The following is a 24916-nucleotide window of genomic DNA, read 5'->3' on the forward strand; positions in this document are numbered from 1 at the left end:
GTCTCAAATGTCTGCTAAGTCACCAAAGATTTCTGAGAGGCATTATTATTATTACAAGGTTTACAGCCCTAACAGACATCCAAGAGAACTGCATGAATAAGAGGATTATACTGTAAAAAATGCATATCAGAGAGATACATTTCCAAGGGCATTCTGCATTTTGCTCTTGAATCCTGTTTACTGCGCCAAAAGCCTCAGGGAGATGCGCAGAGCTAGCGCTGCCAGACGTCTCTTGCAAACAAAGCTATCGGTGCTCAGCAACCAGACTGAGGCATAGAAGCTGGCTAAACATGCTGTAAGAACTATATTAAAACATGACAGAGGAAAGACTCGGCTCAACATGTCAAAATTCATTAAAAGATGAGTCTGCCCTTTCTGAATTTTGAAATCCCGTAAATGTATCAAATTGAAGAAAAATTCTAGTTATTGGAATTTTAAATAATAATAATAATAAAAAAATCATTTCCAATATATACAGTACAGATGAAAAGTGATTAGATAACATGCACTACCGTTAAATAGACAGGGGTCTTTTTTTATTAAAAAATGTATTCAACAAGGATGCGTTAAATTGATCAAAAGTGATAGTAAAGACTGTTTCAAATAAATGCTGTTTTTAACTTTATATTCAAAGAATCCTGCAACTACCACAGTTTCCACAAAATTAAGCAGCACAGTTTTTCAGCATTGCTAGTAATAATAATCGTTTCTTGAGCAGCAAATCGCCATATTAGAATGATTTCTGAAGGATCACATGACACTGAAAAATGGATTAATGACTGTTGAAAATTCAGATTTGCATCATAGGAATAAATTCCATTTTAAAATATCTTAAAATAGAAACAATTATTCTAAATTGTAATAATATTTCACAATATTACTGTTTTTAATCAAATAAAGCAGCCTTGGTGAGCATAAGAGTATATAATATTTTCAAAATCTTACCAACACCAAACATTTGAATGGTAGCACATGCCAGCAATTGTTACAAATTTACTTGTTAAAGGTCCCATGACATGCTGCTTTTTGGATGCTTTTATATAGGCCTAAGTGGTCCCTAATACTGTATCTGAAGTCTCTTTCCCGAAATTCAGCCTTGGTGCAGAATTTCAGCCACTACGAGCCAGTCCCACAATGAGCTTTCCTTAGGACGTGCCATTTCTGTGTCTGTAGCTTTAAGGACGAGAGAGGCGGGGCAAGGTGGAGGGTGGGGGTGTGGCCTTAACCAGCATGCGCTACCATGCGCTAATGCTGACAGTGGATGTATTGCAATGGCTTGTAGACACACAGTCGCTCAAGCTTTTCAGTTTGACCCAGAATCTGATCCGGATGGAGAAGCACCGGATGAAGAAGTTGCAACTCAGCGGCTACAGCAGGACGTCTCTGAATGGTTAGTTTAAAATATTGTGTCTGGATACGGTACTTTAGTTGGTTTGTTTATGTATGCTGTTACAGTTATTATCATGTAGCTAATGCTAGCCATAGGCTCAGATGAAGGAACTAAAAAAATACATCAGTGTTCATTTGTACATCCAAACACTGAGCAACTGCCATGCTTCGCTCGTTTGCAAGCCAAGATGTCTCTCGAGGAAAAAAAAATATTGCGCTCACCTCGCACGGTAGTAGCTCATTTTCTCATGGGCGGGCAAAGCAGAGAAAAGGGAGGTAACCTTTCCCCGTATGACGACATAAAGGGAAGATTCCAGATCGGGCCATCTGAGCTTTCATTTTCTCAAAGGCGAAGCAGGATACCCAGGGCTCGGTTTACACCTATCGCCATTTCTAGCCACCTCATAAAGTGAAATTTTCATGCCATGGGACCTTTAACATAATGTGAAATTGCAAGTTTTAAGTCTCAAAGATGGAGCAGTTTAAATAACATATTTCAGTATCACACTCAACACTCGTCAAGCTCAATTCTTTTCTGTACACATATTGTTCACAATATACAGTCAAACCAAAGTTTATTCAGACACCTTCAACCTTTCTCACATTATCACAGTTTATTCGCTTTCGTTTAGAAAATGGTAATAAAATGACAAGAACTCAGAGTTAAACTGTCAAAGCAAATTCATCTTGATAATGTCAGATAAGGTTGACAGAAGTGTATGTAATGAATTAGGTTGAATAGCTGTCAGCTGTTAAATTTAAGTACATAATTAGATAATACCAATTACCAAGCAATGCTTATTTGTTTTTCAGTCTGTGGTGTAAAAAGGTCGCATTAGCAATTAAAGAAAAACAGTTCAGCAAAACATGATCAGGTCAAAGTGTCTGAATAATTTTGGGCCCCAAAATGTTTATCAGTTTTACTGGTAGTCCACTGTATGAAGTATTTTTGGGTATAATATGTCTCAGTTTACTTTATTTTGCTATCCTCACTTACATAAATGAACTATAGTGTCCTACACCCACTAGTAAAAAATAAAATAAAAAATTATATCCGGTGTCTGAATAATTTTCGGTTTGACTGTATAAGGTGATAACTGCTTTCAACAACCAAATTCACTCTTTTATAATTCATCTCATGACATTTGATCTACACAGTGTGTACAGAGCCAAACTGAACAACTGCTTTTAACACAGTGATATAATTACCACAATTACCATCACAACTCAACCGACACTCTCTTTTGGACGTTGACAGCTCATCTGAGATGCGTGTCTTTCTTCTCTTTGAGGTACTTGCAGTGAAAGCAAAAATCGCAGAGATGGAGGTACATGTCTCGTCTCATTTGCAAATTTTGATATGGTCTGTCTCGTTCTATCACAGTTGCTTCCACCTGAGCCCTTCGGTGTAGAGGTAGCCTATATATTAACAGTGCATGGAGAGAGCGTACAGCAGCTTACACAAAACACTGGTTTATTAAAAAGGGTCTAATTTGGTCAAACACAGCTAACACCACAAAGTTTGAATTCTACCATTTTCAGATACAGCTTTTTAGCCAATCACTCTGGAGTCCTTATGTCATGACTCCACTGACTGGCCGATGGCACCACAAGAACAAGCTCAATCCTAAACCCTTCACTAGCGACTAACCTGAGCTGTGTCGTTAGTGTCTCCATTATTTGAAAATCTTCAGTTGCAACTTGGTGACATTAGCCTGAGGTTTTTCACACTTGTAGCTTTCACACAGAGAAGAGGATCAGATGCGTTTCGAATAGTCACAAGGCTTCAGAATCCCTTGAGACGTCTGCTCTCTATTTAACATGAGTGAACGAGCGTGTCACTTCTCACCACCCTAATGCCATGAAGCCAGTGTTCATGACTTTTCTCATCTACTCCCTGGTGCCTGGTTAGAGTCCCAGAGGGTTACAATCTGTACCTGAACATTAACAATAACAATCTGTTCAAGCACACATAAAGCAAAAAGGATCCTCTGTAACCAAGGAACCAGTTCCCAAGGAGAGGGGAACCTGGAGAAAGACGGTAAGAACAAAGAAGAAAAAGGACGAGGGAGAAGTAGCGAAAAAACTAATGTAAAAAAGAAAGTGTGGGGGTGGTACAAAAAGTACAGTTCTCTCTTTCAATCCCAGTATTAATAAAAACGGCATTAAATGCATGAGTGAGTTCAAGCTGCAGTTGGAAACCACACCAATCACTTCACAGCATCTGCAGGCTTAGACCGCAACAGAGTGGGACCTTTAGATTAATATATGAACAGCAATTTGAGTTGCCCTGTATTCTGATACTCACTAAGGAAGATGAGTTTGTGTGTGTGTATATGAAATAAGAATGTGCATGCATGATATAGAATATGCTCACATTATCACTGCTTTTGTCAGTTGCAGTGAAAAGGTAACAAAATAAAGCCTTTCACAAACATTCAAAATATACCCACAGCCAAAACTAAATAAAAAAAGAATCAGAATAAAGGATGCACGGTATTATCAGTACAATATTGGTCATTGGCCAATATTATATCATTTTTAACTTATTGGCGGATTTTCAACTATCTAATACTCACTTAAGTTACTCTAAAAACACTAATAATTCTGTTACTGTTGCAAAATTAATTTTTCATACTGTTACATTATAATGTTGTGATGCTTAAATTCACTTGTAGCAACTAAAACGATTGATTACACTGGAAAAAATTTGGTGTAGAAACAATTTTCACTCTGTATTGTGTTGTGAAATTTACAACGAATTTCAAAGAAATGGCAACATGAACGTAGAAAAAAAAAAAAAGACATTGTATATTTTGTATTTTCTTGTAAAACATACTCCAATAATCTTTGTTTTACTTATACCACTTCAAAAAACTATTTTTTTATAGTGTAGTTTATTCTGAATTTATTTAGACAAAATCTAGAATTTTAATATCATCCATTTATCAGATTTCAGCCAACCTGAAACTCAAAACATTCTCCGAAATTCATCTGATTATTGGTTTCAGCCAGAATTTTAATATCAGTGCATCCCTAATCAGAGGTACAGTAAAAGTGAATAAACCTATACAGCAATGACTGGAATGAAGTTAATTGAATCAACAGCCTAAATCCACTTAACTTTCTTGTATGTGCTCCATTTCTTGTCGCAACATGTATCTTGCTTGTGTACATCTATTCAAAGAAACACTTTTTCAGTTCCCGAGGAGACCTAAGGGACAATAACTCCGCCATAGTTCTCCACTGTCACTTCCTTGTGGTGAACAATGGCTACTGGGTGGAAAGGAAACACACTTTCTCACGAAAGGAACTATACATAGTATCCCTGCTCCAATAAAGCAATTGGACCAGGATAAAAAAGTAGAGACAATGGATAGATCAACATTTTGGGTCCATCTGTTTAAATATATAAGGAGATCTAGTTCCCCAACAAGCCTCATATCTGTCAAAATGTATTTCTATAGATTTTAATGACATCCTGAATATTTATAAAGTAAAGAGTAGCATAATGGTGCCTATACTGATTTATACTCCATTGTATTCCAAAAACAATCATAACCTCAAACTACAACTTTACTATGCAAGCTTGAAATCATCCACATTCCTCACTCACTGTTTATGTTCTTACAAATTAATTTATGAGTCAGCTGACCAGACTATGTGGCCTACTTACATACTGTTTTTGAAAAATGTATTAGCATTATTTTTAGGTCCATATTCAAGGTTAATGAAGTAGGCTGTAGAAACTGTGCTGGTGATCAAAATATGATTATTTTTGTGCACCCTTCATATCAAAATCCTAAAGTGGATGGTGATGTTTTCCATTGGCTTGATTTGTTTGAAGAAACAAGAGAATGATCTCCCTAGTCAACATGCTCTAGATCTGAGCCATAATCAGGAATCAGATTGTTCTGCCCAAATTAAATATCATGTAATTAGGTCTTAAACATAGTGAAATGGCTTGACAAGTGTAATTTTCTTTACTATGTTAACATACTCCCATAGCAATTGAATCTATAATGCTGCAGAGCAGAAATGGTAAACTGCTAAGACAGCGATTGAGACACTCTCTCTATGGACGCACAGAATCAGGTAAACACGATCCCGGTTTAATATCAGCTTACTGATCATGGCAAAGCTGATATAAAGATAAATAAGGGTCATGAAGGTGTTACTGGTTAATACTGATTAGTTTGTATGTGTGTATCTGTCTTTGTGTGTCCACAGACTTTGGATTGAATTAATTGCACATTTCTGCAATTAAAAACACTCATTAAACAAACAGCAAGAACAGAACACACAATGCTAGTCAGGCATTGATTCTAACAAATATTCAGGAACCACAAAAGTTTGTTGCGTAAACTTTCAACAACAGCATACTTAAAAAAATAATAATAATAATAATTAAATAGTGATATACTGCTGACATATATACACTATATTGCCAAAAGTATTGGGTCACCCCCTTCTAATGAACAGGTTTGACTACTTTAGTAATTTCCATGAGTACAAATTTTAATGTTTAAGCATATAATGATATTCTAAGGAATTGTGTGCTTCTAATTTTAAAGCAACAGTTTGGACAGGACCCTTTTCTATTCTAACATGACAATGCCTCTGTGTATAAGGCAAGGCTCAAAAAGAAATGATTGATTTAGTCAGTGTGGAAGAACTTGACTGGTCTGCAGAAAGCCAAGTCCTAATCCAAGCTGAATGCCTCTGGTGTGACTTTAAATGCAGATCTTGAGCCAAAAACTCTTTACCAAACACCAATGACTTGTACATACACTATATGGACAAACGTATTGGGACACACCCCCTTCTTTAGAACAGAACTGTGGCAACAAAGATGGAAACATAATTCATGTATTTAAAAATTGTATTTCCATTTCTGTTGCAACAATTTTGGAAGCGTCTAAAATAACTGTACCCATATGTACAAGTCACTGGTGTTTGGTAAAGAGTTTTTGGCTCAAGATCTGCATTTAAAGTCACACCAGAGGCGTTCAGCTTGGATTAGGACTTGGCTTTCTGCAGACCAGTCAAGTTCTTCCACACTGTCTGAATCGATCATTTCTTTTTGAGCCTTGTCTTATACACAGAGGCATTGTCATGTTAGAATAGAAAAGGGTCCTGTCCAAACTGTTGCTTTAAAATTAGAAGCACACAATTCCCTAGAATATCATTATAGTCTTAAACATTAAAATTTGTACTCATGGAGATTACTAAAGTAGTCAAACCTGTTCATTAAAAGGGGGTGACCCAATACTTTTGGCAATATAGTGTATCTGAAACTGTCTCAAGACAATAAATGCTGCAAAGAGGCTAATTTCAGCTGGGAAATGCTAGCAAGTCACATGACGTCGCAATTACGTGCAGTCTCTCTCTTGCGCTGTGAATTTATGGTAAACAGATATGCCAGGGCATAAATTTTTAATGAGGAAACATCGGCATCCGTAGTATTTGTACATTATACTCTAATACATGCTCTTAACTACAGCCCACATGGGATGAACGCTCGAAGCAGTGCTAAATTAGATCAAAGTTAATGGAAGAGATGAATGCGTGTATGAATATACGGATTCAGATTTTATGTGTATGGGCCAAGTTTTGCCTAAAAAGAGAGTCAAACCTGAAATCATCTGCATTTTGGGAAGCAGCCAACTGTATATGAGGTAAACAGCTCGACCATTCAAACGTTTAGGGTTAGTTTACTTTTTAAAATAAATTAATACTTTTATTCAGCAAGGACACATTAAACTGATCAAAACTGACAGTATTTACTCAAAGATTCATTAGATATAAAACACCAAAATTCTGATTAAAGCTGCAGGCCGTACGTTTTTTTGGTTAAAAATGATCCGAAATCAATATTTGAGCGAGTACATACCCAGCCAGTGTTCAAAACTATCGCCTTACTTTAGCCCGATTCGCAATGGTTAGCTTATAATAATGTTTTCTAATTCGAGTGGTGCGAGTAGGTTTTCGTGGGAAATTCAAGCATGGCACTGCGTCATTACGTCACATCTGTAAACATAAAGAAGTTATCCCGGCTATTAATAGACTATAGTACGTGCGGATGCTGCAGGTGACGCATCGTTTATAGCCTTTTCTTACAGCAGCTGGACTTAAATGTATCATTTTGATGGCGGATTGTAATACAGAAAGTATTATGTGTTTATGAAACACGTGAATGAAATTGAATTATATTTCAGTTTTAAATGTGCTGAGTTTACACAAGATTTGTATTTTAAAGAAAACCAGTTAGAAGGGAGCAGAGTTTCTCTTATTATTCCACATTCTCTTTTGTATCTCTCCTCTTTTATATCCCACTTGCTCATTTATCTTTTCTTTATCATTATTGTACATCAGTATTGCTCTCACTTATAACGTATACAATCCTATCAGTCATCTCTCTCTGCTCATAAAGAACCGCTCTGGCTTTTCCCAGAAGACTCAGTGACGTACCTCTTTGTAGAGGTGTAGAGCCACCCTCTCCTCTTTTCCCAGTTGGGATGCCCTCTCACCCTTTCAACAGCACGGCAACTCCCCGACCTCATGTCCATGACATTCTAGTGTTACCTGGAAATGTCACGGGCATGCTTACTTTCTGTTAACCAGTTATCCAAGGCCACTTGCAGACGTCACCTCATAAGGAGTATTTGTTGCCTCAGTTTTGCTTAAAGGGGTCACATCACAAGGAATCAAATTTTGTAAGAAAAAACAGAGAATTCAATGTACTTTGAAAATAAATTCTAACTTCAGATCGCAGAACTTCCCAAACAGACCCGTTGTTAAAACAAAAACAAAGTTCAAAAAGTTTTTCCATAGAATCAGAAAGAAACCCAAAACATAATTTGCATTTACACGTCAACGATCAACTACTGATCAGATAATTGGCCCACAGAGTCAAAGCGATAACTAAGATTAATAATAAGTAATAAAGAGGAAGTAGATTACATGCTCCTAAACTGAAAAAAGTGAAAAAATATGCGAAATCCCAACATTCTGTCTGCTTGTGGCACCTGCTGTTCTACAAATGCTTCTGAGAATCCCAACATTAGGAAAGAACTGTTGAACTTTATTTTTAACAGGGTTTCTGACTGTTACAATCTGTCCTTAACGGTTTGAACAGAACATTTCAGCACAGAATTGTAAATCTGTCACTTTTCAAAGAGACTGTTGTTGAAGGATGGAGCCATTCAAACTCTATGTGACCCAAACCCACAGCTTGTGCTAGAAAGCGCAGAAATGATGAATGAAAAAGCTAATTCACTCTCTGACAGTATTTTCATATTTTAATTTTGACTAAAAAAAGCCAACCAATAAAAGGTATATATTAGTTGAAAATGTCTTGATTCTTTATTATTATTATTATTATTATTATTATAGTTGTGTTCTTTATCACTTTAATATGTTTAAAATATTTGGTACTTTATACATTTTATTTTTAAAAGTTCATGGTTCTTTTTATTATTTAAAAAAAGTTATTAAACTTTTTAAGGAGGACAGCACTAATATTTATCTCTTCAATCTGTTTTTGTAATGTAATTCAGGACAATTATAATACTGCACGCTGGGAAGGAAGTTGCAAGAAATAATTGTGATATGCCTAGTAATGACCAACCTTATCCAACCTGATCCATCTCCAATTATGATAAAAAGAAAAAAACTTTTGGATGGAACAACAGCATTTTGAATGGTCAAAGTCTTTCCAAAGACTTCTTCATCTAGCCTCAATAGCCTCATTGCCTTGGCTAAAAGTGGTTGTATAATCAAGGGCTGTATAGCTCAGGATCACTGCCAGTCTTTCATTGCTCTCTCTCTCTCTCTCTCTCTCTCTCCCCCCATCTCAGTTCAGGCCTTTGTTTCCCTTTCTAGAGAGAGAAATCCAACCCACACAACATGCTAGATAGAGAAAGTACTGTGTGTGTAGCTCTTCTAAAAATAAGTATTTCATTCAGAGGCTACAGCAATCATACTTTCCTCTTAACAATGCTGCAGAACAGAACACCTGAAGGGTTTGCCGTCTGACATCCCATAATGCCATGCTAACATGAGGCAGCGGAGGAAAATTCTCACTGGAGTTTAAATGTAAATGCGACCGTCACATTAGCAGCAGGAACAGTTTAGTTATGACAGCGCAAATCTGCAGCTCTCCAGAGAGGCTTACCATCAACACTTACACAAACACCACTAATAGGCTACACAACAACATATTTGGACACGAAGACACACTTAATATATGACTTTAATTGCACTGATAACACAATATCAAGCTGCATCTGTAAACAAAAACTAGACCTTTTCTCATAATGATGAATTCATAATTTTATAAAGCATTTGTGCAATTACTTTTAACCAAATTGTCTAAAGGTGATTTTTAGAAATTGTATGAAGTCGGTTTTCTTCAAGTTATAACGCAAGGCCAAATTTAGACAAAAATTCAATGGCTTTTCCCTATTATAACTGTCTATATATAGCTCAGTATGGTTGCTAGATTAGCGTTATGTCACTTTAAGACAGCTATGATTTATCTGTCAAGAAGCCAAAATATGACCATTTATGACCTGGTCATCATTATATAATCAGTCTTGGAGATTCCCACACTACAGATGTCTATAGCCAGACTTGTGGCTCAATGGACACAAACAACTTGAAATCCTCTTAAAGTGGTCTTGTGAATCAGCTGCCAAAGAAGCTCAGGTAAAGCACACCAAAGGTGACTGAGTGTGTGTGTGTGTGGTGTGTGTGTCTGTCTATCTACAGCGCAGGAGGGCAAGATTTAGAGCAGCTACAAGCCCTGCAGGAGTCTGAGGAATGTGTTTAAACATGGTTAAATGTGACAAACAGAGATACACACACACAGTGGGGAAAATAAATATTTGATCCCCTTCTGATTTTCTAAGTTTGCCCACTTAAAGTGCCCCTATTATGGATTTTTGAAAATTACCTTTCATGCAGTGTGTAACACAGCTCTAAGTGAATGAAAACATCCTACAAAGTTTTAAATCATAAAGTGCACCATGTATAAAGTTATTGTCTCTCAAAAGAAGATTTTTAAAATGAATCTTAAGCCGTTTCATGTTGACGTCGACATGAAACATTAGCATATTGCCGGCCCACTTGTTGCCACGAGGTGCAGCTTTTGGAGTGTTAAAAATAGTTGTTTCCTCGGTAATGCTGTACACAAAGCAGCACTGCACTCTGCTCTAAATGAAATCGACCAATCACCGCAGATTAGCGTCACGCAAAGGAGGGGTCGTTGGAGCAAATAAGGTAAAAATAAATGCATGTTTTAAGAAAATGAAAGTGTTTTTTGTTTTTTGACCTTGCATGCAGGGACTCCCAAAACCAAAATATGAACCTTTCATAACCCATAATAGGGGCACTTAAAAAAAAGAGAGAGAAAAAAAGAAGGGTTTATCATTTTTATGGTAGGTTTATTTTAACTGATAGAGACAGAATAACAAAAAAAAAAAAAAAAATCCAGACAAAAGCAGCATACAAATGTTAAAAAAACGTTTACATTTTAGTAAGTCAAATAAGTATTTGATCCCCTACCAACCAGCAGGAATTTTGGCTCCCACAGAGTGGTTATGTGCACATGTGGATTGTGGAACACAGATTAGTCCTGTCACTTTAAGAAGATACTCCTAATTTCAGCTCATTGTGTGCATAAGACACCTGTCCATAGAATCTGTATCTTCCATTCAACCTCTCCACTACCATGGGCAAGACCAAAGAGCTGTCAAAGGACATCAGGGACAAGATTGTAGATCTGCACAAGGCTGGAATGGGCTACAAGACCATCAGCAAGAAGCTTGGCGAGAAGGAGACAATTGTTGGTGCAATTATTCGGAAATGGAAGAAATACAAAATAACCATCAGTCGCCCTCGGTCTGGAGCTCCATGCAAGATCTCACCTCGTGGGGTAAGGATGATCATGAGAACGGTGAGGAATCAGCCCAGAACTACACAGAAGGAGCTTGTTAATGATCTCAAGGCAGTTGGGACCACAGTCACCAAGCAGACCATTGGTAACACACTACGCCGCAATGGACTGAAATCCTGCAGCGCCCGCAAGGTCCCCCTGCTCAAGAAAGCACATGTATAGGCCCTGCCAATGAACAACTAAATGATTCAGAAAAGTCTTGGGAGAATGTGCTGTGGTGCAGATGAGACCAAAATTGAGCTCTTTGGCATCAACTCGACTCGTCTTGTTTGGAAGAAGAGAAATGCTGACTATCACCCCAAGAACACCATCCCTACAGTCAAGCACGGAGGTGGAAACGTGGAAATGGGTGGCTATTCTACATGTACTCGCATGTTATCTGAGACAACAGATTAATACAGTTTTATTAAGTATCCGACAGTGACGGAAGGCTGAAATATGTGAATATTTGTGAAAAGAGGAAAGAGTCATTTGTGTCACTGAAAATCGAATTTAACAAAGGGAGTCAAATGAGTTCAAATAAGTGAATTCGACATTCTGCTCCAATGTAAATGCCTGCAATTGTCCATATCGACATGTAAATCACATACACAGTACGTACAATGTTGTAGGACCGCAGGTCTAAAAGAACCGACGATCCGGTTCAAATAAACTGGTTCATTAATTCTGGAACAAAGTGATTCCTGGAAAGGAATCGACGTTTCAGGGCCCGATACATTTCAAAGCGCGCGCACGCACAGCGAGTGCAGTAGGCCGCGTTAGTGAGGTGATTTGATGCTTGTGTGGTTTTAGTCTTTTTACATACGTAAATAAAGGTTTTTGGTAAGTAATATAATTCAAAATGTATTTTTTTCTTGTCAGAAAAGCACACGGATACATTTGTGAGATTAAAACCCGTCGAGTGCAGTCTTATGGAGACGTTTACCGGTAAGTTCATGTTTATTATACATTTTACATACATGATTGATTGTCTGTAATAATCATCTAACCCTCGCGTAACTTAAACACACATATAAATTAGTTTCGTGCCATAGTTAAAGCTGAACTTTGTAAATTTGTGTTCAGAATGTACAGAATTTATAAAATGAGCGAATACACCACCCATTTTCCAAATCGTGTTTTTGACTTGTCCTGAGTCACTTTGGTACACCTATATAAAAGTGTTTATATATGGACTATTTTAAAGCTGCAGAGTAACCCAGTACCTGCGTGACTTGTCATAGACATTTCTGTGTATGCGTATGCGGTGTGATCTCCTGTATCTGTGCGCCAGTGACTGTGCATGTGTGTTTCGATATAGCCAGTGCATTAATATAAAACTGTGATTATACTGACTGGAACATCCTATTGAATACACAGTTTAAAAGCACACCTTTCAGCCAATCAGTATAGCATATTCAGCTTCTGTAGAGCTACTCAGGTGAATTTAACTTATAATCATGATGAACTTCACACAGTTAATTGAACTGAATCATTGCTATTAAAACAATCTGTATATTGTTTACTTTATTTTATAGGTTGGAACAAACATGGTGGAATTCCTTAACCGGGCAGAGTCCACAAAACCCCATCCATTTGTCATGGCGATTTGAAATTGCCAGCAGATCTCCCAGGCATTGATCATAATCAATGGACAGGTAAAGATATTCTGGACAAGTTTCAAAAGGAATTGCAAATTGTATTTTCAATTGCATTTTTCCACATGTGGACGCATAAAATGTGACAGTCCAAATGTAATTGAAAATCTTGCATTACCGTTTGCGTTTTCGCTTTTGTGAACTCACAGTGGAAAAGCAACAGTAACTGTATTTCTTTTGTCTTACAAGTAATGAGCCTGTCATATTTAAATAGCGATATTAATTACCACGTCTGCTTTTTCACTGTCGCACATGTGACCTGCCAAAACTGAAAATGGAATCGCAATTACTTTAGCATTTGAATTTCCATTTCTTCACATGGACACCTGTCAATCCATGTCAGGGATGCATGATGAGGGCTGATGTACTTGTTCTTATGATGCATCTAAGCTAACATTAGTCTGTTTCATATTCTGAGGTCACCGGATCCAGTCCATATCCAGATCAGATGGTGGATCAGCACCTAGAGACAACCTCTACAGCCCTGAATGTCAGCGAAGACCATGTCACCTCAACAGCCATCGGCACAAGGTCACGGGAACCAGATGAGTCCTCTACACAATCTGACTCTGCTGAAGTTGGAATTGAACTGCTGGTTCGTCTGGTCAGAGGAGAACTTGCCCCTTGACTGAGCCTGGTTTCTCTCAAGTTTTTTTTCCTTTTCACCATTTCTGTCACCGATGGAGTTTTGGTTCCTTGCCGCTGTCGCCTCTGGCTTGCTTAGTTGGGGACACTTAATTTCCAGCGATATCGTCAGCTTGAAAGCACAGATACTATATGAACTGAACTGAGCTGAACCATAAATCACTGAATAAATGATGAACTGACTTTAACTGAAAATTGAATGTTTACTGTTGTCCTTATACATTTACACACTATTTTCCGATTTAATACTGTAAAGCTGCTTTGACGCTGTTTTTTTTTTTTTTTAAATATGACAGGTTCATTACTCGTAATACATGGAAAATACAGTTTCAAATGGACTTTGCTTTTCCATTTGAAATTTGGCAGTCACTGTGCATTCGTGAAAACGCAAACAGTAATGCAAGATTTGCAATTGTGTTTGGATTGTCACATGTGGAAAACACAATTGAAAATATAATTTGCAATTCCTTTTGAAAATTGCCTGGAATATCCTTTCATAGACAGGCTCTATAGCAGAGCACACTGCTGTCAGCTGTAGATCTTTGCTTCAAAGCTTTCTAAATGTTTGACGATAGTTTACCCAAAAATGAAAATTCTGTCATTAATTACTCTGGTCTGAAAGCTCTCGGAGGTCTTACAGGTTTGTAATGAACTGAGGGTGAGTAATTAATGACAGAATTTAAATTTTTAGTTGAACTATACCTTTAACTACCCTAAGTGCGCATCTACCTAGGACTCTTTATATACTTGATATAAATTTTAGGACATCTTTAAATGATTTTGCATTCTCTTTCTTTTGTCACTGGTACAAATTAACACATTTGTGAATGTCGGTTGGCATTAAAAATCATTTTTAACAGTCTAAATAACCTGTATTCTTCATTATTTATTAATCCATGATTGTCCATGAAGCATAGGCAAAATTATGAGAATAACCCAGAAACACAAAAATGCAAACACATAAATGGTAAAAATGACTATATCTTGTGTTTTCTCAACAACCCAGTCTGCTGAGTTAAAATGTGTAAACCAGCATGCTGAGTTACTTTAACCCAGCATGTGTTCGGTCCAATATTTACTCAGCACTGGGTTGCCAATTGGGTTATTTTTAACCCAGCCATTTTTAGAGTGAATAACGCAAGATCACGCTGATATTATGGTCTAGAAGTCCTCCCCGAACACACAATAATTAACAAAGATGACTTGTTAACAAACATTCTTCTGCTGGGAAATTTTTATATACACAAATCTAAGTAGCCTACTTGAAAGTGAAACCAACGTTTTGTGCATTTTATAATAAGTTTATTTCTTATAGCATATAAAAGCCCTCAAAGTGATTTAAAAAAAAAAATGCAATAAATCTTTTGTCCTTGATAGAAGAAAATGTGCAAAAATGTAGGCAAGTCCTCCCCGAACTTCCCGCTGCCCTGTATCTTGCTCTCTCATGGGCTGTAGGTCATCGCCGATGTATTTTTCAGTCAGAACTCATTTACACAGCAGGATTGTGAATTGCCAACAGGTCCAGATATTTAACATGCCAAATATTTCACGGGTGTCGGCGGCGCATCGGCAATTCTCTCAGATCGCGTCTTTGATAATTCACACTGCGTGATTGTCACTCGCGTGAACGAGCACCGATTTGCCTCCGATTTCGGGCATTTGTCGGCGAGTGAAAAATCGGGCTAAAATCGTGCAGTGAGAACTTGGTATAAGGGGACAGGACGACTTCACCGCATTGAGGGGCCAATGGACAGGGCCATGTACCGTAAAATATTAGATGAAAACCTCCTTCCCTCAGCCAGAACACTGAAGATGGGTCGTGGATGGGTCTTCCAGCATGACAATGACCCAAAACATACTGCCAAGGCAACAAAGGAGTGGCTCAAGAAGAAGCACATTAAGGTCATGGAGTGGCCTAGCCAGAAAATCTGTGGAGGGAGCTGAATGTTCGAGTTTCCAAGAGACAGCCAAGAAACCTTAATGATTTAGAGAGGATCTGTAAAGAGGAGTGGGACAAAATCCCTCCTGAAATGTGTGCAAACCAGGGGCCGGATTCACGAAAATCTTCTTAAGAAATAAGTTAAGTGACCAACTACAAGAAACGACTTACCTCTGTGCTTGCCAACAAGGAAGGGTTTCTGGGATCAAATACTTATTTTACTTAGCCTACTAAAATGTAAATCTTTTTTTAACATTTGTATGCTGCTTTTTTCTGGATTTTTTGTTTGATATTCTGTCTCTATCAGTTAAAATAAACCTACCATAAAAATGATAAACCATTCTTTTTTTTTTTTTTTTTTTTTTTTAAGTGGGCAAACTTACAAAATCAGCAGGGGATCAAATAATTATTTTCCCCACTCTCTCTCTCTCTGTGTGTGTGTGTGTGTGTGTATATATATATAAACTCAATGAATTTTTTTTATTAAATCACATATTTCTTCGGAAATTAATCTCGATTAATCCCACCTAACATTAAGGTTTTTAAATATACTTTTATATTGCAATAATTTCACATTCAATCTTCAAATTAATGTACAAACAACAAAGACTGTATATTTTTAATATTTGTTTAATGGCATCTTTTTTTATGACTGAAGGCCAGTATCACTGATACCAATTAATACCGATTTCCCTATAAAAAAAATTCCCCCTAATATTTAACCATTGACTATAGCCATTCAACATTACATTATCAATAGCTATCAATTTGAACATTTATTAGACTTTAAAAATAACTTATAATTTAAGTGAACTTAAAACAATCTTCACATAAACCCATTATAATAGATGTCTTATTTAGCTACCTGTGCCCCTCAGCAGAAATTTAATAAAGTTATCAAACACTAAATTCTAAACTAAATACAGATGAATCTCTAAATATATAGAATATATAAAAGATTCAGAGACATGTTCTTAATGTAACTCATTTATAACATATTACATGCATACACAGTTTTAAGGCAGCTTTAATCACCTTTTTGGTAACTTCATGCTTTAACTGACCACGACATTGCATGCCGTAGTTTCTTTCCCTATTTGATATGAATTGATACAGGCAACAGCGCGTGCCGGCGCCTTTGTGTGTGCAATTGAAGAGCATGCGCAGCGAGCACAGTACTGGTTCCGCACTCATTTGACTCGCGCCTGGCACTGAAGCGAAGCGAGAGCTTTTTTTTATTTTTATTTTTTAAAGAAGATACGAGTACGATAGAACTCTGCGCAGGAGCAGAAGGAACAAAAGCTGCAAGTGCGTGGATTCCAACCTAAACACCTCTGATTGGCCATTGCATTGTAGAAATCAACAAACATGTCTGTGATTAGCTACTTTGCTCCCCTCTGCGAAAATCAATTATAAAATCATTTGACGCTTTCCAAAGCAGAAGAAACACTGGATTGTTTGCCAAATCTATTTCGTTATGCTATTATTACAAAGAAAACAGATCCTAGACCAGGAGTTATGGGCAGTTTTTCCATCTAAAAGCAATCAGTTAGACTATTTTACACGATGAGTTAGACTATTATACATGCTAAACTAAAGTCCGGCCATCCCCCTAGGTCCGGGAGGGGGGAGGATGTCCGTGGGGGGGACGTTTTATGATTGAAATATTGCCGCGGGTGCTTAATATGGATTGCAAATTGCCAAAACTTGAATTTTGTTCAGAAATACCTTTGTTTTATTCTTTTGAGAGGCGATCTAAATATTTGCGGCTGGGAAATAGATGAAAAATTGACACACTTGTGCAGCAGTTCTATGGATGATTTGCCCTCCAAGTCTTCGAGCCGGACACGTGACTGAAAGCTATGAACAAGTGGGGTGGCCAACCTTAGGCTCCACCCCTGCATTAACGGCGTAAAATAATTTTAAGTTAAACTGAAAAAAATAATCACCTGTGTTAACACGCTAATTTTGACAGCTCTAGGCCTACTAACATATATATGTGACCCTCTCTGTGAAAACCCAGCTGAAGTCATTTTTATATATACTGCCTGATCTGCTTTTAAAAAAAAAAAAAAAAAACAACACACCTATTTTTACATTTAGATTACCCATGGCATCATCTATAGCGTTTACGTAAAGTAATTTTAAAAACCTAAATTATTAACGTACTTTTTGTAAATTGCATGTAGGCTATAATATTCATTTTTCATTCAGTACAAATTCAATATTTAAATATTATCCTACCAACAAGCATAAGCAAAGATCTGACTCTGGTGGAGAAAAAAAAATTCCAAACTTTTTATTTTAAAAAACAGTCCAGGTGACTGAAATAGGAAAATGAAAAATTGGCCATGCAGAGATAACATTTTTGTCATGATATGCTTATAATTGTTTTCATGTTATGGCTGTTATAAATGACCAATATCAAATGACCATTGACCCATACTAAAATTCTATACAATTTTGTTTAAATAGATTAGAAAAAGAACACTAAAACTAAAAGTTCTAAATGCTTCTAAAAAGTGAAAAAAACCCAACATTTTTTAAAATTTACTTTAAGATTTTTAAAAATAACTAGGCTATATACACATCTATAGATGAAGGCAGAGGTAATCTAAATGTAAAAATAGGTGGAATGAGCATGCACAAATAAATATGCAATAACACCAAGCAAGCAATCAATAAAAATGCACTAATATTGACACATATCCAATATGCTACTGATAAGCCCACAACTCTTCAAGAAACGGCCAAAACTCAACAAGATTATCATGCACATATTACTTGGCAGGAGAAATGTTTTATTAAGAATATTTCTAGAATAATATTAGGATTTCAGCTTATTTTGATAATGCTGACAGCTGGGCACTGGGCTTACTGGAGCTCATGGGCCTCATGGTGGGTTGAAGATGCCCCAGGAAATCCAGTGACATGTGCCAGACCCAGGAGCACCACAGTCATGCTGGAGTCATGAGAACACGTGAGCGCTACAGTAAGACAAATCACACACTCCCAACATCTCCAGCTTCCTCCTCAAACATCAACAATACTCACTGCATTCAAATATGTGCAAGATATTTCACAACTGCTTATAAAATACCAATCATATCCTGGGACACATCTACTTTACAGTGCATTTTTAATGTATGGATATGGTTTATTAAAAAAAAAAAAAAAAATTCCTTATTTTGAATATCCCTCTATTCTCTTCTAATGGATTTATGTTCAAGTCACAAGTTGCACATCAGAACTGAACAAATTATAAGTAATGACGGCTCATTGCTTTTTAAAGCCACCTCTAAAAATAACAGCACCAGCCTTTAAATATAACTCCTTTGAGGAGTTTTAGACATGAATATGTAAGACAGGGCTTGTTGAGTGAAGGAGGAGAAAGAATGGAGGTCAAGCAGAGTGAGACAACTGGGGTAAGGAAAGAGGGAAAGGGAGCAACAGAGAGAGGAAAAAGCAAAATTTTTAATTTCCCCTCAGCCTCAGTGTGGCGCAACTGTCTCTAGCGATGCAGAGGAGCAAAGGGGAGTATAGCAAGCTGGCAGCCCACAGATATGCCACTCAGGATACCATCTGCGATCAACACTGGCGCTCCATCCTTCAGCAGCCCTGCTGGCACAGATCTGAACCAATTCAATGTGGCAGACATGGATATCAGACTTATGGTGTTAAAATTTACATGTATAAAATTGCACTTACACTATATTAAATTACATAGCACTCAAAAGTTCTCCACTTTCACCTACGTTCTGGCATGAAAATCTGCATCATTGTCTTGGTTATCCTGTGCTTAAACAAGGATCTGTTAAGATTCACTAAAGCACTGCACTTCTCTCAGAAAGCATTGGATACCCGCACCTCATTTAACACTACAGCATTCAGACATATGTAGGCCAATGGGAGAAACTCAAACATACTTGCTAGGATACAGTTATGTTGCCCTGGCAACTGCTTCCACTGCATATGTCTTTCTCAGATGGACTGAGTCAGTTCATCATCTGGATTGCTTGTTTTGGGTTCTGTTGTATATTCTGAGATGGACCGTGAGGGTGTTCACATTACAATAGCTCTCTTTTAAAACTTATAATTGATTACTTAAACACTACTGTACTTCAAAAGTTTGGGGACTGGATTTTTAATGTTTTTAAAAGAAGTTTCTATGCTAACCAAGGCTATATTTATTTAATTAAAATGTTGAAAAACTGATATATTGTTAAATATTACATTTTAAAATAACTGTTTTCTATTGAAATATATATATATATATATTTTTTTACAGTTTTCTGTGATGGCAAAGCTGAATTGTCAGAAACCATTTAAGTTTTTAGTGTCACATGATCCTTCAGAAATCATCATAATATGCTGATTTGGTGCTCAAACATTTCTCATCATCAATAAAAACAGTTGTACTGCTTAATATTTTTGTGGAAACTGTGATACATTTTTTCAGGATTCTTTGATTAATAAAAAGTTAAAATAAAAGACTGATATATCAAAACTGATTTTAAAATAGATTTGTAACATAAAAAATGTCTTTACCATCACCTTTGATCAATGTAATGCATCCTTGCTGAATAAAATTATTATTCAAATAAAAATAAATTAAATCTTACTGACTCAAAACATTGAATGGTAGTGAATGTTATAAAAATACTTAATCCTGTCCCTACTTATTATGTAAATACAACTAAAAGTAATCCATTATATAAAACATTACTCTGGATTTTGAGCATGCTGAAACAGCAATACTGACTCAACCAATGGTGCTTTTTTTTGGAGCATGAATATCTGTTTGTGCAACCTGTGGCAGACGGGGGAATATTTCAGAAATCTGGACAAAAAAAAAAAAAAAAAAATTTGCTTTGAGGAGCAAAATGAGATACAGCTTGAGGCTCAGCGAACAGAGGGAGACCAAAGGTGGCAGTCAAGACAGCCAGGTCAGTGTCTGAGAACAAAGAGCTCCAAAGTGCCCTCTAATACATTTCCTGGCAATATAACTCTGTGAAACTAGAGACCTTCAAACTGAGCAATTAATAGGCTATTACCAAACCATCGTCCCCCAACGCGCTTTGATCTTACGAGTAGTTTCGTAGGTCTAAAGACACTGATTCTTTTGAAGGAGTCAGGGGGTTACCATCACACACTAGCGTCCTTACTTTCACTTGTCAAAGTCCATTCAGATTTAAGGATCAAAGGATTTGAGAATGTCTGACCAGCCTTCTTAAATCAGTTTGTGGAAAACAGCCTGAAAAATCCACGCTATGAAATTATTCCCAAGACTGGCACAAACATATGTAGTTCCACAGAACAAATCAAGCAGAATCTGAGTTATGGCGAGACTGTTGCAGCTGTCTCTTTCTTGCAAATCAAATGCAGAGGGCTGAATTATCATACTGGAGGCCTGTCAGAGCTTTTATCATTCTAATTAATTTGCCAAAAGGCTACAGCTGTGGCTATTTTTATTTGAGAATGAAGGAGGAAAAAAAGGAAAAGGGGAAAAAGGAAAAGAAAACGCCGTCAGTGCCGCATCCCCCATGCGTTCAGAAGACGAATGCACGGATGATTTAGACCTACTGCTAGAGGGGGATCATCACTAGATGAGAAACGAGCAAGCTGCAGAAAAACTAAGGATTTATAACCATTGGAAAAAGAAGAGTACATGCATAGCAGAATGTATAAGATGACAAGTACAACAGCAAAATCTCAGCTGTTCCCAACCTCGAACCTAGGGGACCACCAATAGTACATATTTTTGGATGTCTACCTAATTGAACACCTGATGCAACTCAGCTCTTTATTAAAGTTCTCCACAATCTAAAATGGATGTGTACGGTTGGGATTCCTCCAGGAACTGGGCTATATCCACCTGTGGCAGGCTGGAAAATACAAGAACAGCAACATATGGCATTCCAGATTAGCGTTTTAGCTCATTAGGACAGTGACTCACGGGGTCACAATCTTAATCTCAAGATTTACCAAATAATGACGAACACAGAGGAGGTGGAGAATACAAGAAACCAACCATATTCAACCCCTGACACATTCTAAGAGAGATCACAGGTGGCACCTTTCACACCTGAAGCATCTACTTGCTCATGATATGGTAAAAATTGGGGTAGGCTATATAAAATAACCCGATTCAAATTATTAATCAAGAGTAGGAAATGTGAAATTTGAGGTTTCTTGTGGTGCTCAGAAGTTCAAGAACATCACAAGACTGAGCTCACCTTCAGGAAACGGGTTGGGCTGAACCACATAGAGGAAAGCGTGCATCATGTTAAATAAAATCCCAATGGCCCCAGGCTCGTAATAGGCGACAGTATCGTAAACTCCGGAGGGGACGAAGCCGAAATCCAAAGTTGTCCGCGCTGGAGCAGCAGGAGAACCGGACTGCCTGTCCTGGAGTTCCCCGGACGTCAAGCCCCAGCACAGAAAAATCAGTCCCGTTTTCCACAACATGATTAGTTCTGGTGCTGAAGCAATTCCAGGTGATAGAAGTGGAGGAAATTCTGGGTGTACTATGAGGGACAGTTTCGGTGATTTCTCAAGTCCTGCTGTCCGGATTGCGATTCATGTTGATCATGGTCCCCCCGCGGCGAGCGGCTCCTGCAGGTTCACGATGCGGCCGGTCAGTCAGATGCCCCGCGATAATAACGCGGCTGATGAGCGCGAGCCACTGAGGTGTAGGTACTGCGTGCTCATCCCCTCCCCGTGTGTCAACGGTCTCCTCTCCTCCCCGTGTGTTAACGGTCTCCTCTCCGGAGCTTCGCTCGGTGCTCCGCCTGTCGGCTGCAGATGAGAGACGAGGTGATTTAAGACAGGCTGTTCTCAATCATCCACTTTACCACTTCTAGACAGTGATTTTGGAGACTGGTGAAAATGTGACAGATTTTATACACCTTTTGTCCATAAGGATTCATTTTTAGTTCAAAAGTGTAATATTTGATAGGCTAATGAAAAATAAAAATAAAGATTTTTAATGGCAGCGTGTTTTGAAACTAAGTACGCGAACTAGTGAATTGTTTTCAAATAGGCTATGTAAAGTAGCCTACGAATATTCCCGGGAAAAAAAAAGAAAAGAAATGAGTGTAACCGTTTATGATATTAGCCTACAATTTGGTTTGACATTGTTTTAAAAATCCTTGGAACATTTACAGGTGTTGAGTAGACTAATTGATACCATTCCTCAGTTTTAACTTTTTTAAAAAGGGGGGCAAAGGATTTAATAAATGTAATAATTAAATCATTATTAAAAACATTATTAAAATTAATAAAATATTAATAAATGTTGTGGTATTAGATGGCTGATCTCACTTTAACTACAGAATTTATATTAAAATGCTTCAACATTTATATTAAAAATAACAACAATGGCAGTGTTATATTTTGGTGCACTGTTTCTCAAAATGTTTTCTTGGTAAACATTGCTGACCCAAAATGGCATTGTGGACACCCAACATTTTGCTTTACTACTGCAGAAGATTATTTATTTTGGTTTTGAGCCTTAACACGCATTAAGATCTTGGTGGAAACTAGTTGTCATGGTAAATTGTCCAAGGTTTTATTACTTTGACCATTTCTGATAAAATAAATTATGTTTCCCTGGTGGATTGAACAGGTGGAACATCATTGATAAACTAACATCCATCATGATAATGTTAGAGGCTGAGTAGAACATCATTCTGGATCAGCATCTTTCATTGGTCCTGGAATAAAGTTTCCTGTCAAACAAACACAGTCCTACTGCAAACTATTAGCTACCTCTAAAATGACAGGGAAATTGACAGCGTTGATAAAAATATTGTTCAAGCCCTAAAATCTGATTTTTATTTATAGGAATATTGGTGAAATCAGTCTCCAGAGTCATAAAGTGGGGATAATATGTGAGAGCTGCTGTTGCTTAAGCAACACACGTGGAGGATTTCATTTCAAACTTTTGGATTTTATCTACCCTTTCAGCTTTTCATGTATTAGCCAATAAGTTCACCCACTGAGTGGGCTCACATCTCTTACAACATGACTCATTTTTCTCTGATTTTATTAAGACATCAAAGGCATTAAAACAAACAAATACTTCGTGCAATTCATTCATATGCACAGCTTAAGTACACAGAGCGACTCTATATTACACTAATGTCATCAAGTCTAATTAATTTGACCTTATTGATATACATTGCAGTTATCATCCATAACTGTTGTGTCACACAACAGAGTCCACAAGGCCAATGGAAATCTATCTACAGCAAAAGTCCTTCAATTTTAAACCAGGCATGTTATTCCTTCACTATATTCTGGGAAACAACTGCTTAATTCATAAAGAATGTGAGGGAGGTTCAGAATGTGTGTACATGATATCAGAGCAGGACTTTACTTGATTAAATTCTCTTTCTAGCTGTGGATTAAAGGATTCTGTGAAGAATGCAATGGCTGCAGAATGTCCTGTGTCTGACATTGTTGAACAAAGACAAAATCCAACAGTGTCAAAACCCCGACGGCCTGTTTGGACAAAAAATTATTAGGCAGGACAATGACAGATTACCACGGTCACATCAGAGGGCAACCACACTGGTTAGTCCTGCAAAATACATTGAGATAAAACACCATTAAGGATATCTACTACTGAAATTTTACTTAAGAGTAAAATTTCTAAAGGATTTCTTCATTCTAAATGGCCACAGTTGCCTTAGAAACAACCTACTGCCCTACCTCCTCCGTGCTTACTGTATGTCTTAGCGTCAAGTAGGTACCTGGTATCTGGAGGTCTTGATGGAGAAGGACAGTGAGGTTTGTGGTGGGTGTAGGGGAGGTAAACATTACCTCATACACATGGAAATGGAAATGGAGGTGGAGGCGGCTGAGGGCGGATTTACTAGCCGCCCGTCACCGTCGGTGAATTCTGTAGGAGAAAAGGTCACAAAGTGGCAGATTACTGTCTCAGGCTGTCAGATACGTGGGCACAGTTTAATACCAGGGAGAATGCATTCTGACTGATAAAACTACAAGGTGAATAAACACTGTAAAATTCTTACAATATGACAACCAGTCACATCACCAAAAACATACACGTTTCTGTATAAACTCGTGTAATATAAAACATATGGCACAAATTACAAAACAACTTTTATTTGCTGTCCCCAAACAGGGATGGAATTACATAAAAACAAATGGTTTAGTCTTCAACATTCACACATATGAAACTACTTTTTAGCATTATGGTACATTTAAAAAAAAAAAAAAAAAAAAAAAAGAGAACACACCGTGAGGACAACTACCTGTGCAACCCTGTTCAGAATCTCTCCAAAAATAGGCATTTGATTTTTGAATAATGATAATAAAACA

At 37.3% G+C, this 24916-nt stretch overlaps 1 protein-coding gene across 7 annotated transcripts in view; it reads right to left on the reverse strand.

The window, feature by feature from the left end:
* Positions 1-22563, reverse strand: part of prom1a (prominin 1a) — a 61078-nt gene extending 38515 nt beyond the window's left edge. For 3 of the 7 annotated variants that reach the window (XM_058798303.1, XM_058798301.1, XM_058798305.1), the window contains exon 1: positions 21805-22563. In XM_058798303.1, the coding sequence (XP_058654286.1) occupies positions 21805-22036 (232 nt within the window). In that variant the 5' untranslated portion in view covers positions 22037-22563. The remainder of the gene's footprint in view (positions 1-21804) is intronic. The other 4 variants (XM_058798306.1, XM_058798299.1, XM_058798300.1 and 1 more) reach the window with 4 other exon arrangements.
* Between the last annotated feature and the right edge of the window lie 2353 nt (positions 22564-24916).

The sequence above is a fragment of the Onychostoma macrolepis genome, chromosome 14, assembly GCF_012432095.1.
Source record: "Onychostoma macrolepis isolate SWU-2019 chromosome 14, ASM1243209v1, whole genome shotgun sequence".
In the NCBI taxonomy this organism is placed as follows: Eukaryota; Metazoa; Chordata; class Actinopteri; order Cypriniformes; family Cyprinidae; genus Onychostoma; species Onychostoma macrolepis.